This window comes from Opisthocomus hoazin, chromosome 6 (genome assembly GCF_030867145.1).
Source record: "Opisthocomus hoazin isolate bOpiHoa1 chromosome 6, bOpiHoa1.hap1, whole genome shotgun sequence".
Classification (NCBI taxonomy): domain Eukaryota; kingdom Metazoa; phylum Chordata; class Aves; order Opisthocomiformes; family Opisthocomidae; genus Opisthocomus; species Opisthocomus hoazin.
Window position 1 is genome coordinate 53511991 of NC_134419.1, and position 19372 is coordinate 53531362.

The window sequence follows — 19372 nt, forward strand, 5'->3', positions numbered from 1 at the left end:
AGACCACGGGCAAAACTGACTCCACTTGGGGAAAATTAATTAAAATAGATTTGGACGGTGAGAAACAAAGACAAAAATAAAACAACACCTTCCCCAGTGTAGAAGGGTTATCAGTGTGCACCAGTACAGATACCTGCCCCACTGCAGTCTCAGGTTGCAGGGGAGTCCAGCTCGGGGCAGCTCCCACCTCTCCTCACAGCGACCCCTAAGTCCCACTGCCGCCCCCAGCCACGGGCACCCAGAAAGACCCAAGAAAGCCAGAGTGGCTTGAGGGAACAGATGTTGGGGTGGGGAGAGAGGAGGAACCCAATCAGGCCGCGGAGATGCCCCGTGACCTGCCTGGGGCTGGCCTCATTGCGTTTCTCATCCTACCCTAATATGTTTCATGTTGAGAGCCTGTAAAATTCCAGAAGCCAAAATTTTGCTCAGAGGTGCTGTTTGCATCTGCCTCCAGTCTCTGTTGAGACAGATTTGGCCAAAAAAAGGCATCACCAAATTATCAGGGAGCAACTCAAAATCTGTGGTTGCTCCTGCATGATGCTCAGCTGCAAGTCCAGCATCTGTGACTACCTCCCTGTACTGATTTTTAACGTGAATATGTTGTATTTTAAAAACTTGGTGAGTTGTTCTAATTAGGATAACAAAACTGTTAGCAGGACTCAGGTGTTTTATTGCATGACATTTGCTTGCTAAGCCCTCCTTCCATGTGTGCGGCAGGAATCCCATGGCACCACTGCATCTTGGAGCCATGCAAGGACAGGTTCTTTGCCAACATGTTCCCCATTTCCACCATTATTCTGGGTCACACTTGCAGTCCGTAGGCCATATGCCCCCAATTTCCCCTCTCTCTCTTGAGGAGATGCCAACCGTGGGTCTGCATCTGCTGTATCCCAGCTGTTGGATGGGTTTTTAAGAGAGCGCCTGCCCACGGGGTATATGGTTTCAAAGGCATCCTGAGGTTGCATGGGGTGTGTGTGTGGGTGTGTGAGAAAACCTACAGTTCTGCCTCATTTCTTGTTGATAGCTCCCTGTGATGACAATGTGACACGATAAGAGGTGCTCCTGCTATGGCCACGTGGAAGGAGCCGAACGCCCTGGATGTGCCTGTCTCCTGCTGCTCCCCATTGTGCAAAGTAAGTACCTGCTTTGCACCCCTTCTGGGCTGAAGGGTGGGAGTTGTTAACTTAGTATCGGGGAGAACTCTATCGTGAGGATATTAACCTGACCTGGGAGGAGAGTCTCTTATACTGGGTCTTGCTGGAAAAGGAGCACGAGCCTAAAGCCTCTGCAATTAATGCCTGCACCCTGTGGGTTTGGTACTTGTGATGCAAACTACTTTTCGCTGGCATCCAATGCTGGATCAAGGAGAAAGGCGTATACTTAGCAGAAACTGGCCTCTCAGCCTGGGTTGAGAGGTATTGCCTTGTTTTGAGCTGATTATTAGTGGATAGCCAAAAGAGAGGGGCAGGTCCTGTTCTCTGTGGTGAAAGTACAAGCGCTTCATTACTGTTTTACTGCTAGTACAGGAAAGACGCACTGTAACTGAAAGGCACCGATTAGGGCTGTGCTGCTAAAACCTTCTTGGGACAGCGCACAGAAACCAGCTGTTTGCCAGAGGTTAACCACTTTTTGCAAGGATGAAGGATTGGCTTTGTTTTTGTAAGTCTTCCCACACACTGGGTGTTTTTGAGCTAAACTTTGATGAATGAACTCTATGATTTGTGAGGATCAGAAAGCAGATTTAGGAAGCTGTCTATATAGTACAACAGATTAGGCTGTATTTTCCTTCATTTAAGTAATTGTAACTGCCTCATCACTGCAGTGAATTTTTGGTTACGCAGATATGCTTTAATTGGTATTGAACTGCCTCTTCTTAAGATAAAAGATTGGAATTGAACAACTGCAAATACTTTAAAGTTATCCCGTGACTTCTGAAATTTCAAACCAGTTTGTGCTCTGTATTTTGCCCCTTTTTGAATGTCATTTCTTTTAACTTTTTTTACGAGCATTGGAGGTTTAGTAGAGTATCAGAAATCTGCATTTGTGCTCACTTCAGTTTGCTGGAGTCAAGAGAGGTTTCATGAAATGGAACAAATGCTTCACCTCCTGGTCACAAAAGGCAACTCCTTGACATTAGGTTCACCGCCATAACACCACCACCCTTCTATTACCTTGTAAACTGAGTTTGTTGATACGCTTCTGTGTGCAGATAAATATGTGTGTATGTTCTGCTTTGTATATATATGATTTGCAATAATGGCTTACTACCAATGCACTAGAAAAAGTGGTTGCTTGATGCAGCAGTTCTCATCTCAGTGGAAAAAATGTTAAAGTAGTGCAGGGCCCCAAGCTGTGTCAGAAAACTGGGATGGTTATTGCTTTCCTTTGTAGAGATGTAAAATGGGTTGTAATTCTGGCACTGGGGAGAGAGAAGCTGCTGTGGTGAATACCTAAGAGAGGAGGGGAAAGAAGAAAGAGATGAGTTTGGATGGATTATACTTGTATTTCATTTTTGGTGTGCAAGGGAAGAGCAAAGTGAGTGGTGAGTGGGCTTGCATCCAAAGTGCACAGGGATGTGAGCAGTCTGGATTTATGTTGGGAAACCACAGTGACTTGGAAAACCTGTTGACTTAATTCATTGTAACTTGCATTAACATAGGACCCAGCACCTTGCATGAACAGGAATACATTGTATTCTGTGTTGGCTGCTTACTTTTAACCTGACATTGCCTTGACTACACACTTCCTTGGCTGGGGTCGATTGGGTAACAGCAGCATGGCTGTTGGCGATGTGGGTGGGCAGGGGCTTATGCCTGCGCTCCCTAGAGCTATAAACGAGCCAGACATGTTGTCACGGCTGTGGACTCTTCTTGGGGAGGAGGGGAGATGCCTGTGGTCATTCACAAAGCCTTTTAGCATAACAGTAACTGCACTGTCTCTCCTGGGGAATGAAAGCTTTTGGGGAAGCAGTTCCCTGGTTTGTCCATCAGCCCCACAGCAAAAGAGGCTGTCTCTTCCAGTTAGTCCCCATGCTATGGGACAAGGGAGATGGTGCTGTGAGAAAGGTCCCCTTTTGCTGTAGCTACTGCATGTTGGAGCTGTTGGGTGCACTGCTATGGGAAAGAAATCCATCATGAGACAGTATTTGGGGTTTCCAGTTGCTTTTAAACATTATAAAATACCAGAGAACAGAATCCTCTCCATACAGTAGGGAAACACCTCTCCTCGTCCCACTTCACCTGTAGCCAGCAGAGAAGACTTGGACGCAAACGGTGCTGCTCATCCTCACCACAAGTCATGACCCTTCAGCTGTGCTGCCTTTAGTGCCTGCTTTAATGCCCACTAACGTGCATTGGGCTCTCTTGAAACACTGCACAAGAAACTGCTAAAGAACTTAGCTGCATGGAGTAGCTTTGCTGTGCAACGCAGGAGCTAGAGGTTAAGTTTTGTGGTGGTGTGACTCCTGGGAGCTCTTTCCTCTTTTCCCCACATATGTGAGGCTTTGGATAGAGAAGTCCTTTGCTCGTACACCCCATAGCTTTTGCAAGTATCAAATAACTAACAATGGAGTAATCGGTTTTGCCCCCAATTTAATGAAGCTTGCCATCACTGAGAGGTTTAAAAAGAAATAGTCATCCAAGCCTTACAATTAGTGGGGCTTTATCGTAAGCTTGTGCTCATCTGCTTTCTGTTTGCACCTCTTGGTTTTGTGGGGGTCATGTTCTCTGCATCCCTCTGATGCTGAAGAACAGCATCTACTTTAAAGAAATACAAGCAAACACAGCTGCCTGCTGCTCAGACATGGGAAGTTGAGACATGGAGCCTCTCCATCTGCCCCGAGAGTCTCTGTTCCCATGTGAACTAGTAGACAACACTCCTCCTTTGCTGGATTTGCTTCCTTCTCCACTCTCCTCTCATTACGGCCATGGTCTAGACATGGATGGTTCTGGTCCTGAGTTGTGTAGTATGTAGCTCACAGGAATACTGCCCTGTCTTTGGAGGTCGCTGGGATTTAAGCTGGGATTTCAATGAAAGCCATAACCCTGCTTAGTGTCATTTGGCCCTCAGACGCTCAACTCACTGAATGGTGCTAAACTACTTCCAAAGGAACTTTGTTAGAATGTAGCTCACCCTCTTTCTAGAGCAACTCCAGCTAAACAGGGCAGAATCCCTTGTCAGTCTTTGTGCCCAAAACACAGCTGAGTATTGTGGCAACCCTCTTTAAAGGCAGAGGATGAAGTCTGTGGGATGATTTCTGGTGTTATCCCCAACATCATTTGGACTTGGTGCCCTGTCCCCTCCCTGGGGGACCTGATAAGGACAGCATCAGGTCTGGGCACAGACCTGTGTGTGCTGTGCCCCTCCCAGTTGCTGCAGCATGTGATGACAGTGGCGTGTGTGTGGCGGTGATGCTGCCTGACAGTCTGTATGCATGGCCAGACATCGAAAATGGTGTTAGCTTCTTAATTGAATTCTTTGAATTTAGTTATAAATTGTAATTTTTATAATATATGAAATATATTTATTTGTATATCACATGTATAAAATAAATATAAAACTGTGTTATGAATTAAAAAGAAAATCCAGCTGTTAACCAGTTGTTAGCACTGGCAGTCCTCGGTCTTTGTCGCCAGAGGGCTGGAGAGGGAGGTCCTGCTTTCCTGGGGCCAGAGGCGGTCATCCTCTCTCTGACCACTCTTGCTGGAGCAGGGCCTGGTGGTCTCACACAGTCCTTGGCTTCAAGCCTCGCCAGTGTTTTGGTGAGTGCAAAACCCGCGGCACTTTCTTGGCAGTGGTGGTTAGCTCGGCGAGACGCACCGAACCTGTCCTGGCCCTTTGCTATTCAGTGCCTGGCTCCGTGTTTCCTGGAGGAGGTGCTCATCTTTTGGAAACATGCTCCTGGTGTGCTGTACCAGGGGCATAAAGAAAGCTTTATAAGTGCATGCTGCTCTGTCTGCATGCGGCACGGCCTTTCCTGTGCATGAAACAATCTCCCCTCAAGGCGTTCCGAGCTAATCTTTTTGCTTAATAGGGGAAACGTGAGATAAATCATCGTGGCTGGCTATGTGGCTGTGCCAGCTTGCTGTGCCTCCTGGCAAGGTGAATTTAACCTCATTTGGCTGAATTGCTTATCAAATCGACATCTCTGCTGCTTTTAGATTTTCTTAGTAGCTTCTGCACCAAGTTCAGCACAAATGAACGATGATGTTTTGTACAAACATGTAGTTTCCCACCCTGGAATGGGATCTTCAAAGGCTACCTAAAAATCCTGTTGTTCGTAAGACGTGCTGTCACAAACTGGGAACTTAGTGTTCCAGATAATTAAAAAAAGAACAGCAAACACAACTACAACTTCATTGTTTCCTTACAAAAGTAGAAAGCATCTAGCAACCGTGTACATCAAAACTATGTAATGGACATTATTAAAACCAAAATCCCCTCGTTGTATAGGAGTCAAATCTGAATGCAGGCTTATATAAAGTAGTAAACATTTAATGAAGAAATAGGCAAAGCAGAAAAAAAAAAACTGCTCAGGAGACCTGATGCACTGAATTACTTCAGTCAGTTGAAACACTTCAGTACAGTTAAACCTGGACAATAAGGTTAGAGCACAATCAAAATAGCTGCAAGTCATTGGGTGTCACGTTCAGCCTCCAGTAATTTGTCTTAAAGGACAGTGGCTTTCAAAATAGCCTGCTGGATGCCTGGCAGCGTACATTAGGTGCTGGTAATTAATTGGCTGCTGAATTGATCTCTTCCAGTAAAGCAGAAGGGAAAACCCATGGCTAGATAGCAAGGAGGTATGAGACTCGCAGAGCTGGAGAGGATGAGCGGGTTGGTTGTGCCAGGCAGCCTGTGCCACAGCTCTTCCTGGCCACCCCAAAAATAACACCTGTGTGCTCACTGCTGGCCTGGCGATGCAGAGAGGGCTCGCAAAGGGTTTGGGTGTCCATTGGGATGTTTAGCTGCCCTGCCAGCTCTATGGTAGGAGGAAAGCTCATTCAGCCCAGTGCTCGCTACAGCATCAAAGCTGGTCATGCGCTCTTACTCATCCTTGCAAGGAGCAGTTTAAAAATACTAAATGTACTAAATGTACTAAATGTAAATACTGCAGCTGTTTTGCCTTCGATGGACTGTTACTTTTTCTCTAATGGCTTTTAGGTTGCAGAGTTCATTTTTTTCTGAAGGCCACGATCAGCAACTGAAGACAAAGCAAGTTATGTGCAATACTTGTTTAACTGTCCCTTAATTGCTTTTGACTTCGTCACATGACCCACCTCCTGCTTAAGTGTATACTTTATTCTTTACTTTATTCAGGGGTTTGTGATGTGTGTGAGGTTTTTCTTCATTGGACAGAACCAAGAGGGCTGCAGAGTAGTGATGTTTTGAACTTCCTCCTTTTTGTAGCCTAAAGGAAACCTCAGGCAGTTGTTTCTGGTGAGTTTTGAAATATGCTGTAATACAAATGGCCAGTGGAGCCAAAAGCCACCTTAATGATCTGTGACATTTTCAATTAACTTCTAAGTCACAGTTTTGGCAGATGAAGAAAACAAACTTGTCCTCCTCTTGCACATTCTTAAGACAGGAGCCGTGTTAAAGAGAAGACCATTCATATTTATAACCACTTTGAATATTTTGGACTTTCCAGACTCCTAGCTGGCTGATTCAAATTCCTTGAGAGCCAGAGGGGATGATTTGAATTGCTTTCATTTGGTCAAACATTAGTTGAAACCAGCTTGAGCTTGTGTCCGAGTGTTTTAAATGAGAGAGTAAGCATTCCTGGAGCAACGTAACTGAGGTGGGTATAGTGTATTTAGGTGGTGTTTAGGTATCTGAGCTGCAGGGGATAGAGAGTGGGGCTTGTAAACCTTGTGTAGAGGCAGCTCTGTGGACAGAGAGCCTGAGGGGTTGAGCAGTGCCAGGCTGTGCTCCTACAGCAACAAAAGGCAAATGTAAATGCACACATGCAGAAAGTGACTTTTTGCTGCTAAATTTTGATCTGGGCTGCTGCAGGGCAGCTTTTTGGTGAGGACATCTCCTGCAGCCAGGAATCCATTGGCCACGCTGGGAAAGCAGGAACAGGGATCCTTTTTGGCATGGGGTGAAAGGTCCGCTGTCTCCTGGGAGCAGTGGCTGATGGCATGGAGGTATCTTGCTGTCCTAGTTAAGCTCAGGAGCCTCAGGGTTTGTGCTTGTTAATGGGAAGGGGATTGGTGGCATGTTTCTAGTAGGAGAGCCATGGATGTCAGCGCAGGGGTTTTGGCCTTCTCCAGAATAACTTGCCAGACTTTAGCTGCTGTGTTTGATAGAGATGAGTTCAGGCTGGAGCGAGTGTGGAAAAAGGCTGATAAACCAGCCTGGGCTTATCAGGGCAAACAGACCAAAAAAAGAGCTAGGTCTGTCTTACTAGTGAAGCAAAAGCTGAGGATCTGTGTGGTTACTTTCCTCTCTATTTATAGAAAGTGAACACCCGAGAGCGAGGAGAGTGATTTCAGCTGAAAGACAAGACTTAGCAGATGACAGATGGATTGAAAACAGGAGCAAGCTTGGGCCGGGAATTAAGGACAGTTTCTAACCGGTAGAAGAGGAGGAGCGTGGCTGAACAGTGAATGACATCTGAGCGAGAGCTCGGTCAGCCTGTGTAAGGGATTGGGTGACGTTGCCGGGTGCTGTTGGGATGATGCTGCTCAGCCCTGCGTTTCTGTGCCGCCTGCGAACTCCAACTGCGCCTGGTCGCAGGGCGATGCTGCTGCTCATGCAGCGAGGCAGCTCGCCTGTGCCGGGGAGTGCAGGCGTGTTTGCTCGTTCGCTTGCCAAACAAATGAGCAGGAGTAACACGTGCAGATCAGTGAGAAAGGCTTGATGAAAATCTCACTAAGAATGAGCCTAAAGCTGATGTGGTGAGGTGAAGGAAATCCTGCCCGCCCTGCCTGCAGCGACTAGGGCAGTCGAAAGGAGGTGTCTGCCAAAGCAGCTCATGATTTTGGCCAGTGCAACAATTTAATTAAAGTAGCACTGAAAAGGAAGCCGGAAACTCAAGAAACAGGTTTTTAATCACTTGGACTTTGGCAGACAGTCTCTATGCAAATCACGCCTCCAGCCTCTCCGCTGTTTGCATGGGTGTGTGTTCCTGTCCCTGCGGGTGGACAGGGTGCAGGCAAAGACCCCGCAGGCTGCTGGCACGTATCACCTTGGCATCTGCACTTGGCCTTCAGCTTTTGGAGGGGCATCACATCTCTTCGCTTATGTACGTGAGGAGGGGCCCTCTGAGGCTTCACAGTGGTGGGTGCCTCCTTGGGGTGCTGGGGAATACACCTCGGTGTGGCAAAAATGTGGGCAGCACACATGGGGAGGAGAGGTCCTGTCTGTCGCTGTATTTGATATGAGAATTTTGTTGATGGAATGTGAATGTGCATAAGACAGACATGGAGCTGTTGGAGCGGATCCACAGAAGGCCACAAAGGTGATCAGAGGGCTGGAACACCTCTTCTAGGAGAAAAGGCTGAGAGAGTTGGGGCTGTTCAGCCTGGAGAAGAGAAGACTCCAGGGAGACCCCACAGCAGCATTCCATTACCTGAAGGAGGGCTACAAGAGAGCTGGAGAGGGACTTTTTACAAGGGCAGGTACTGATAGGACAAGGGGTAATGGCTTTAAACTGAAAGAGGGTAGATATAGGTTAGATATAAGGAAGAAATTCTTCACCATGAGGGTGGTGAAGAACGAGAACAGATTGCCCAGAGAGGTAGTGGAGGCCCCATCCCTGGAAACATTCCAGGTCAGGTGGGATGGGGCTCTAAGCAACCTGGTCTAGTTGAAGATGTCCCTGCTCACTGCAGGGGTGGTTGGGCTGGATGACCTCTGAAGGTCCCTTCCAACCCAAAGCATTCTGTGATTCTATGCTTCCGTGAACGTGGGATCTCTGAAAGTACAGCTGTCAAAGCGATTGTCTGCTTTGTGGGGCCCCCTGCGTGTCTCCTCGCAGCCTGGGGGGTCCGGGCTGGGTCCCGCTCGCTCTGGAGGAGGCATCGCACCGCGGCGGGCGATGCTCGGTGTCAGTGGAGGTTCCCACCGCTTTGCTGTTTCCTCAAAGATTTCTGAGCGCAGAGGCTCTTCTGGAGACGCTTTTGGTTTAGGGTTTTCTGTGGTTTTTTGCAGCTTGCTCTTCCCGTACGGCAGCAGGTTTTCAGGAGCGGTGGGAAGCTGTACGAAGGCCCTTGGGGTACGGCAGGGCATCGCCCCCCTCCCCCTCCTCCTCCTCCTCCTCCTCCTCCTCCCCCTCCGCGCTTTGCCTGCCAGAAGCAACGCCGGGAGGGCCCCGTGCCGCCACGTCCCCGCCCGGCTGCGGGAGCGGGGCCGGGGCGGGTCCGGCGGAGGAGGAGGAGGAGGAGGAGGAAGGGGAGGCGCCGGGGCGCGGCGCGGCCATCCCCGGGCGCCGCATCGCTGCGTGCGCGGAGCCGCCCGCTGCAGCCGGCAGGATGATCGCCGCCCAGCTCCTGGCCTACTACTTCACGGAGCTGAAGGAGGACCAGGTCAAAAAGGTAGAGCGGAACCCCCCGGGGCAGATCGCTTTGCTTTTGTCATTTTTATTTTTAATGTATTTTTATTTGTGTCCCGTCCCCCCCCCCCCCCCCCCCCCCCCCCCGTTGGTTTTGTTGCTTTGTCCCCATAGCGGCCCTGCTGGGGGGACAAAGGGGGAATGACCCCGTTCCTAAGGCCAGCCAGGCGGTCCCCCCGGTGGAGAGCGGAGCAGGGTTTCGGCGTGGGTGATGCCCGCCAGGCTGCGGAAAGCCGGCTCGGCCAAGCGAGCCGGGAGCCGTGGGGCTTTGGCCGTGGAGGGGGGGGGGGGGGTGGGGGTGGTGCTGGTGATGGTGATTATCCTTCCAGGCTTCTCGTGGGCACCAGCATCGCCGGGGAGGGGACTTCCCCTTGTTCCCCAGGGTGCCTGAGGGCATCTGTCACTCCAGCACGGGGGTGACGAAGATGAAGAGCAGATAGTTGTTGGATTATGTGTCACTGCAGCTTCTGAATTCATAGGAAGTGGTTGTCAGTTGTGCTTAAAAAGAAGATATGGGCTTCTTTCTATGGGCTTCTTTTCCTTTAGCGTTGGGTAGCTGCTGCCATGTGGCTGGTATGGCCCTGGGACTGAGCACTGCCACAAGGAAACGCGTGCAGAGCACAGGACAAATAAAAACATGGCAGTTAGGTCCCGGCTGAGCATATTGCAGAGCTGTAGGAAGCAGAGAGCCTGGGGCTAGAGACGTGGGGACACAAATTGGAGAAATAATTGCAAATATTACCGAGCCCTGTCACAGAGCCGGGCTGACGTCAGGAAGCGGAGGCTTCCCCTGTGCCACCTCCTCTGGGGGTGCTGTGTGACCCACCTAGGCGAACATTTCCCAAATATTTTGGGGAAGCCTCGGCGACAGTGTTAGCGGGGCTGATTTGTAGTGGGCTCAGCGCTTGTCCCAGCGGGAGGAGAGCACCTCCTCCCTTTGGGCTTCCGGCTGTGCCCGGGGAGACCTCAGGCCCTGTGTGTGGATGACCCATACTGCCCTGCTCAACACACGCTCACCCGTGCCCACTCCTCTGCTGGATAAAACCCGAGACAGCATCCCATATTTTCCACATCTCTGTCCGTGGTTTAGGTCTTTTGCTTTTCTGCCCAGTGGTTCTCGCGAGGAGCTGAAGGCTGCACAGAGCCTGCAGCTCTCTGCATCTTGTGGACCCATGTACATGGCTCTCCCTTTTCCCCAGGCCCCCTATTTTCCTTTTCCCCGAGGATCTGTAAGTGCTGCCGCTGGCACCAGGCATGCATGCCTGTGTAAGGCCTTCTCTGTCTTGCTGTGCCTGTTATATTTAGAAACCGAAGATAAGCCCACGGGTGCGCACCAGCTGAGGAGCAGCAGAAGGGCTGCAGGGGGAAGGCGCGACGGGAGCATGCAGGCACAGGGGAAGCTGTGGTGTTCCTGGGGGTTATTTATTGCAGGCTGGTTTGGCACCATGAGGCTGCTATTGTTTGACGGCACGGGAAATCATTTGGCCAGGGATCTGTAAAGCATTCTTATGGATCAATCTGGTTCTGTCTGAAAAGCAAAATTAAAAAAAAAAAGCAGGCGACTGGTTTTGGAGGTTATAAGACATCTTTTCCTGTTTATATCCTGTTGGAACGGATACTGAGCCCCCTCACTTTCGGCTGTCCTGTAGGGAGGGTTTCTGTGGCAGTCGGAGGCTCTGCCCCACGGCTCTGCTGCCCTGCAGCTGGTGGGTTCTGCTCTGTAGTTCCCCGCGGGGCTAAGGGGTTTGTGCTCCATCTCGGCGTGCCGCTTACGTGGGAATACGTGTCTGCATGGCTTCATTTCAGGTCCCTCCCTCTCCTCTCTGCTTCCGGAAGAGCAGCACTTGCTGGTGGTACGTGCTTGCGGCAGGGGGCTGCTGGCCAAGGTGTTGCCCCCAACTCACTACGCTGCCCTGCAGGGCTCCTGGCCGCCGCGGCTGCTCCTCTGCCTCGCCGGTCCATGGCAGCCATCGGCTCAGCAGCCATCGGCTCGGCGTTTGGCGGCAGAGGTGGCAGGTCACCTTGAGGATGCTGCTGTGGATCACAGGAGGGGTGTGAAAGGGTTAAAAGTACCGACGAGGTAAATCTGGGAATGGCTTTGTTACAGGGGTCTCCACTGCCCCGAGGCTGAACATCCTTCTTCCCTTGTGACCCTGTTTCCTTCTTTTATTTTGGATTCCCATCCCTGCACAGCACTAACGCTCAGCGCTGCCTTTCTGTGGTGGGAAACCTGCTGAGGGCACAGATGGGGCTGGTGGTTTCAGGCCCTCGGGATAACCTGGGTCTAAGAACTAGTGCTTCTGTACTGGTTTTGCTGGATTTTATACACCCCCTCAAGTATGAGAGTATTTTTTTTTTAAATCTGCAGTTTCTGGAACATTTTTCAAGAGCAGCTGTGGCAAACAGGAAAACTAGGCAGAGTGGATGTGCAGTGGCAAAGGTGTGGGTTGTTCATCCCGTGCTGGCAGCTCTGTGGCTCTGCAGCCCCCTGCAAGGGGGCATTTTCTCATGAAACTGTGTGTACGGGCACTTGCACGTGACCCTACTGTGCAGAAGCAAGCTGGCAATGCACGATGCCCTGTACCACATAAATACACACGTGGTTTTACTCCCAGCAAGATAAATTATCCGGATGTTTTTGAAAACATCTGTTCCTTGAGTGTTTGTGATCCTCCAGCAGCAGGAGCTCAGCATCCCCGCTGTGACAGAGGGCTTTGCACAACCCGAGCCGAGGCCCCAATTTCTCTAGAAGGTTGACTCCCATCCTCAGGGATACTGGTGTCCTGGGAGCGTCCCTGGCATCTGTGCCACTGCCCTCTGTGCGGGAGAGCTTTGTAAAGCTGCCTTTGAGTACGTTTTGTTTCCAACAGGTTTGTACCTGCAGTAGCTGGCCCCAGCAAAGGGAGCCTCTAGGTACTGCCTGGTTTCTGTCTGTCTGGGGAACAACACCTGACAAGAGAAGAAAAAAAATCTTGCAGTGCAAGAACGACATTTAAATATCATTTAACCTTGAAAAGAATGTGACGGAATGGGGTGTAAAATGTAGCAACTGGCATCAGAAAAAGCCTTGTAGTGGTGACCTGCTAAAAGGCTTTTTAGGAACCGATCGGATAAATTGTAAGTAAGCACAAACAGTTTCAGGATCTCTAAACTACTTGTTGTAACACGCCTTGGCTCCTGAGGAATATTCCTGATGCTGAGAGGAATATGGAGTATGATTAGGTCTGCAGAAAGATGTTTACATGGTGAAGGGGTTTTGTGCAAAGGCAGTGTCAGTAAAATACGTGCTAATGGTTTCTGAGATTGTTGTGGGAGTGCTGTCTTCTTGGATACCATTGACTGTTGTCAGTGTCCAGGGGATGAGGCACTCATTTAAGGAATTGCCCTTAGTGCTGCCCGTTTCATCATGCATTTATACTTATTCACAACTTCCCGTGGAGACCGCTGCGATGGCTGGATTTTCAGAGACTTCTTCTCCCCAACTACAAAAAGTATTTTCCCTATGTGACTAAGAAAAATTATGTGCATATGGTTCAGATTATGAAATCTTATTAAAAAAAAAAAATTGCTCCCAGATTCTGTCTGGGTTTTTTTAAGAAAAAGAAAAAAAAGTGATTGGGCTCTCGGAGGGCTCCCGTAGGGAAGGTGCCCTTCCTGGGAGGGCACCTCTGAGGTGGCAGCTAAATCAAGGAGCTTTTTCTGCTCCTTGCCCACACAACAGCCTGCCTGAAATTGCTCCTGCTTTCCACTGTCCCCCCGGAAGGGCTGGCACCTGTCTCCCTCCCATGGGGCCACAGCTGCAGGAGCCTCAGTGGGGCTCTGTGTCTGCTCCTGTCTCTGTCCCTGCCGGCCCCTCTGCTGCTTCCCTTTCGATGAGGCTGAGATTTGGTTTCTGATCGGCTTTTATTGCAGGCGGAGCAGGGAGTTATTAAATCTCCATCCCATAATCCAGCCTCCAGCTCCCTCCCGAGTTATATATGGTTATTTGCTGAGGGTTTTTCCCTTGCTGCCAGTGCAGGAGAGTAGCACTTTTTCCCTTGTAGCTGCATCGCCAGAATGACTAAACCTTTTCCGGCCTGGGGAAAAAACTCTGCTTTTTTTTTCCCCCTGGTTTTGGAAATTGTAATGTAGAGGAGTGGTTTTGTTTCCAACTGAGGTTTAGTCCCCATCTCCCCCTCCTCTGCCCTGAGAATCTCAGCGGTGAAGATGGCCTCGATGCAATGCAGCGTGATGCAACGCGAGGTGATGCTCCCTGCGTGCAGGAGGGTCCAGCCCAATTATGTAAAGGGTGCTGATGGTGCTCATTGGTTTTTCATAGGAGGAAAAAGAGCCCTCCCTCCCATTTTCCCTCACTGCTGAGAGCAGCACAGGGGCAGAGGTGGGGAAAACGGGCTTGTCCAGTCCTGACTGTGCAAATGCCAAAACCTGTGTTCACAACAGGGCTTTTGGTGGTGGTGGGAAATCCTTCAGCCCTGTTTTTGGGAGCAGGATGCAGCAGTGGGGCTTTGTAGAGGGGTATTTTAATTGCACAATGAAGCCTGACAGTGTGAGTGGTGTGTTAGTGTAGCTTTCACTGGGAGATTTGGGGAATTGAGCTTCTGAGCGGCAGCATGGGCTGCTGAAAGCTCAGCCTTAATAAGAGGGTTTCCCCCTCCTTCAAAAGGGAATAACCTCATGCTCTGACATCATGGCTTGATATTCTCTGCTCAGAAAATGGAGGAGTTTGCTGCGAAGGAGAGACCTTCCTGCTCAGCCCAACACCAGCCTCTGCATCCACCCCCACAGCGTTTGGGGCTGCAGGGAGGGTGCATCGTGTCCAGGTTTTTGTTCTTGGAGTGAAATGACACCAGTGGCTGGCTGCAGCTGTCGCTGTGAGGGGCTGTCAGCCCATCAGGGTGGCACAGGACGCAGCCGGGGTGTGGGGATGCTGCCCTGGGGTCTTGCGTTTGGCCTCTGTTGCAGAGAACCTGGGCTCTGTTCTTCTGCCATTTAGCTATACACCTGCACTGTCACTTCACTGGTTTGTGGACAAAATGCGTGGCATCGTGTCGTATGGTTGCACTGAAACTTCCACTTAGCGTCTGTTTGGTGACTGTTTTGCTCTTCCTCTGCAAGCAACGGTACTGAACACTTCAGAGTTGTGCAGCGTCTGGCTGTGGCCCCCGTGCTTCAGGCTTGCCTGTCCCCAGCCCTGTGGTTCAGGATCAGGCCGGGTAGCTGTGCCCTGCAGCATCGTCCGTGCCTTCCTCCCTTGTCCGCACAAATGCGTGGTCACGGTGGGAGGGCGTCTGGCTTGGGGAGATACGCTGTCTTTGGTGCAAACCTTGACTACATGTGGCAGAAGTACTTTCTGCAGGATCAACTAAATTGGTACTGATTTTATGGTCAGTTTTGGGTTTAATTACATTTTGATTGTCTGCATTTCCTTTGCGAACGGAGTTATTCATCGCTTCCTGTCTCAAAGTCCCCTGTACGTGGAGTGCTCGCATAGATACATTTCACATGAGGTGTTTTATTGTGGCATTGGTCCTGTAAGGCGTAATGCCAGTTGAGAGATGAGATGAGTTGCTCTCGAGGCTTCCAGAGCAGTGAAGGAGACACAGACATCTTTGGCACAGAGATGGCCTGGGGTTTAAAGTGAGGTGTCTTTTCCAGTTTTGCCAAGGACAGAAAACATGGGCAGGGTTTTGTTTTCTTGGTCCTGCCAAGCTGCAAGGAAAAGTGATCCTAAAGGTGTGGCTTTGGTCTGAGCTGTTTGCGGAACCAAATTTCCAAGGCAGATAATGAAGCAAGGCAAGAATGGACTGGCAGCTGAGGTAAAAGGGGTGGGACACGTGCGTTTAGCAAGAACCCCCCAAGGCCAAGTTGTATTTTTGAGGCATCAAAGCATCTCTCACTCTTCCTGATGCTGAAGGTGGGTGTAATATTATGGAAAGCAATATTACTGCAAAACTGGAACCGCCTCCTTTTTCCAGGGAGGTGAAGAAAGTTCCTGTCTTGGGAAGCCACAAGGGAGAAGTCAACAACTTTTAATTTGATGTTTTATCTTGAGGAGGAAGATGCTACCTGCCCACAGCCAAGTTCTGTTTCTCCTGACCCTCTGGCTGTGACAGCTTTGGAGTGGGATAGGGACAATGGCCCACTACATGGAAATCATTTCTTAGCCTGGGATGTAGCCCCAAAGCTGCCGCTGTGGCAAGTCCTTTGCAATGAAAGACTTTAAATACAAGGCACCTCTGTGGACTGCAGCAACCCACAACATGCCAGCTGGGACAAGGTGCCCAAAGAGGAATTTTTAGCTTCAGCTGTTCAGCTCACGGACAGTCAGGAGAGCTGAGAAGCGGAGTGAGGGCTGGAGATGGTGGTGCCAGGCTGTGGGTGAACTGTTTTTTGTGGAAAAGAGGAGGCAGAGTGATGTGGGACTGGGTCTTTCCTTGGGAAGGCAGTAGGATGGGGTGGGCCGCAGCTCACGTAGGTCCTCACACTTGCACATTTTCTTTGATTTTGAGTTAAAAGACAAGGCATGAAGCATGTGGCTGTGTTGTCAGCTTGGCCAGAGCCCTGGGGCCAAGCCCAGGGCTAAACACTATTCTTGCAACCAAAGAGAGGTATAGCCCCACTCAGGCACCTCAGGGCAGTCTTTACCTCTGTGGTGATGTTTGTCTTTTTCCCCAGATTGACAAATACCTTTATGCCATGCGGCTCTCGGACGAAACGCTGATAGACATTATGGCTCGCTTCAGGAGAGAGATGAAGAATGGCCTCTCCAGAGATTTTAACCCAACGGCTACGGTGAAGATGCTTCCTACATTTGTGAGGTCCATTCCTGATGGTTCAGGTAAGGAGCTGAGTGTTTGCTTTCTGTAGTAAACATGGTGTGCTTCGTGGGAAGCTTGTTAGAAATACACCAATGCGCTACCAAGAACAAGAGCAGTTTGCCTTCTGGCAAGGCCAGAAAACATTTTGAAGACAGCCTCCCCTCTTTGTGCAGGTCTTTTCCCACAGATGCTGGAGGATTTTGCGATTCCTGTGTCAAACCCGCTTTGATGCCAATGGAAGAGCCCTTCCTAGCAATCAGTGCGTTAACAGGCAATACATTAGGCTGAGATTTGTCTGCCAACAATCAATACGTCATGTAGGAATATTTTTGATATGTGCAATTCACACTCATGTGATCTAGAGTCTTAACAAATACAGCGGCTTTTAGTCATTTGCTGTTTGACTCAATGTCTCCTCTCTATTTTTTCCCCAGTGGAAGTGTGAACCCTTATATGCTGAATTTGAGTTTCCTAGCGTTCGTCTGGCTTTTCGTAGTGACCTCTTGCAGAGTGTCTCAGGGCAAATTCACAGAACTGAAGGAGGATGCAGTGTTTAGCTTGACAGCTGCTGCTTTGGTGTACTGAGCTTTTTCCACCCAGATGTAGGACTTGTTTTTTCTGTGCTCACTGTACCTCATAAAAGTGGCATAAAGAGCTATCAGAAACCAAAAAGATGTTGTGTTTCTATTTGAGACCAAGATTGTCCCTGTTACTTATTTTAGTGTTTATAAAAAAACCCCTCACCTATATATGGAGTATATAAATGTATTTATAAACAGTGTATAATAGTGTTTCTTATTTAGTGATAACACTAGATTTCCTTCTCATGTAGCATGAGTTGGTTAACTGTAGTTTGATGCCTACCACAAATTATGTCCCTGTGTGCAGAAATTGCACGGTTGCAAGAACTACATTGCACAGTTACCTGTTTTGAGGCTTTGTTTGAGGTAAAATCAAGAATTTATTGGGTGAAAGAACATGAAGCCTGGTGCTTTGTGTTACTTGGTGCTGTCTGGCAGGTGGAAATCTTTGATAGTTCTGCTTTACTGCTGCATTCTGCTACCTTAAGCTTTTTAATTGAAACATGATTCTCTGTCTAAAAAAACTCAGAGGAAGAATGAGTTTGAATCCTGTGTTTCCCTTCATTTAGCACTGCAGGCTGTTATGTTGAAATGTTGTGTTGAAATGTGCAGCCTCTTGAGAAAGCCAGAAGCTGCCACACACAGCTGGGTCACGGGCAGGGGTTGCTCCAAGGGGTTGCAGACGAGGTGACTTGAGGGCTTTTGCGTGGAATCCTAGCATTTGTACTGACTCTGAAATCCCTGGTTTTTCCTTCCTGCGTGTTTGAGTTCACTTGAGTACAGATGTGTCCCCAGTACCCTGCTTTGTTAGGCACTGCAGGTTAGCAAATCTGAGCTGCTTACAGTGAGTCAAATAATTTTGCAAATTGTTCCATGGCACAAACTGGGGAGACTGAGATGCAGTATGGCACGGGGAAAAGGGGATCTGCACCTGGCCAGGAGAGGTGGGAGAGATTGCTGAATGCTGCTGGGACCAAGCATTCAGCTTGAAGCAGAGCAGTGGGTAGCCCTGGTCCGAGCATGTGCATGTCCATACATCAAGGCATTAATTTCAGATCACATATCACACACCTACTTAACAAAGCAACCTTGTGTGTTGTGCACGGGGTGCTCAGTTCTTGATCCTCTGCCTATTTGGCTCCTGATGGCCTCTCCAGGACAGGCTCGCTGTGGGCAGCGAATTTGCAGCTTGGATTAGAGCAAGGCAGTTCTTTGCCCCAGACAATTTCTGTATAACATGGTGATAATAATCTGTATATGTGTGTTGCGAGTGTCTCTGTGGAGAGCTGTTAGAAATGCAGGCAAAACCATTCCATTACTTGCCTAGAAAAGGCATGTTCTGGCCCCAGGTATGAGCAATATTTGCTGTTGGTGAGTGTCATGGTATTTCTTTCCCTGACTCGCCTGCCTGTGCCTGCCATGTCTGGCTTAACCGCCATGCAGATGCAGCCAGGGCAGACACAGAGCCCCCTTCCCTCCTCCTCCAAAAGAAAAGGCTCTGGGGGGCCCTCGCGGCTCTGTCCGTGTTGCTGCGCCCAGAGTTGTGTGGGTTCCGCTCCCGGCCAACGGCAATTTCTGCCTTCAGCTGTCCCTCTGTAAAAGCTAGAGGCTGAAAGCTTGCCCTTTTCTCTGGCCCATCTCTAATTACTGCCTGGTAAGCTCTTTGAGTCTGATTATTATTATGACAGCTGACTACTCAGAAAAATACTGTTGTTTAGTTTCAGATCTGTGCTTGTGTACTCTATTAACAAGGAGCTTTGGAGTAATAATTTTGGAGACTCCAGAGGCGTTGGTATTACCAAGGTTTTTTGCTTCATTCAGAGTTGCTTAATTTACAAAAGCCACAAGCTTTTTTGTCCAGAGTGCCCAGAACATTATTTCAAGCCAATTCATAATGCTTTCAAAGGATCTTCCTAAATTAATTTACAGCAGGTTTGATTGCACCTTGGTGTTAGAAAGTGTAGATTAAATGCTGCTTCTTGGGTTTAATTCCTGAAGTACACTGAAAGGAAACTGCTACTTTGCATACAGAAAGCTTGACGCTCTAGTTCAGAGTTCTTTTTCCTTTTAACTGAAAAGGATAAATCTTAATAAATTTTAAGTTGCAATGAGCTTGATAGTGCTGGAAGTCGAACATGCTAATTTGTTACTTTACTGCCAGGGAAGATACTTCTGAAGTGCAGTATTTGTTTGAAGTAAGTACTACGGTGCATTTAGGCTTGAAAAACGGCCATCTGGTCCAGTGTTGATTTTTCCATTATTTATTGGAGGTAATGGCTTGCATTCAGCAAATGATACTCATATGATAATGCTTATTTGGGTATTTGGCTTAATGAGGCACTTGTGGGAAATGTTTGACTTCCAGTCTTGTTGCGGTGAAGGGGGTTATGAGTTACTGAATTTGTTTTGCTGAACCC

General features: G+C 49.0%; 1 protein-coding gene across 2 annotated transcripts in view; it reads left to right on the top strand.

The window, feature by feature from the left end:
• The first annotated feature begins 1025 nt into the window (after positions 1-1025).
• Positions 1026-19372, top strand: part of HK1 (hexokinase 1) — a 45745-nt gene continuing 27398 nt past the window's right edge. Inside the window, exons 1-2 of one of the 2 annotated variants that reach the window (XM_075423134.1) lie at positions 1026-1133; positions 16232-16394. In XM_075423134.1, the coding sequence (XP_075279249.1) occupies positions 1068-1133; positions 16232-16394 (229 nt within the window). In that variant the 5' untranslated portion in view covers positions 1026-1067. Of the gene's footprint in view, positions 1134-9398; positions 9540-16231; positions 16395-19372 lie in introns of those variants that run through there. The other variant, XM_075423135.1, reaches the window with a different exon arrangement.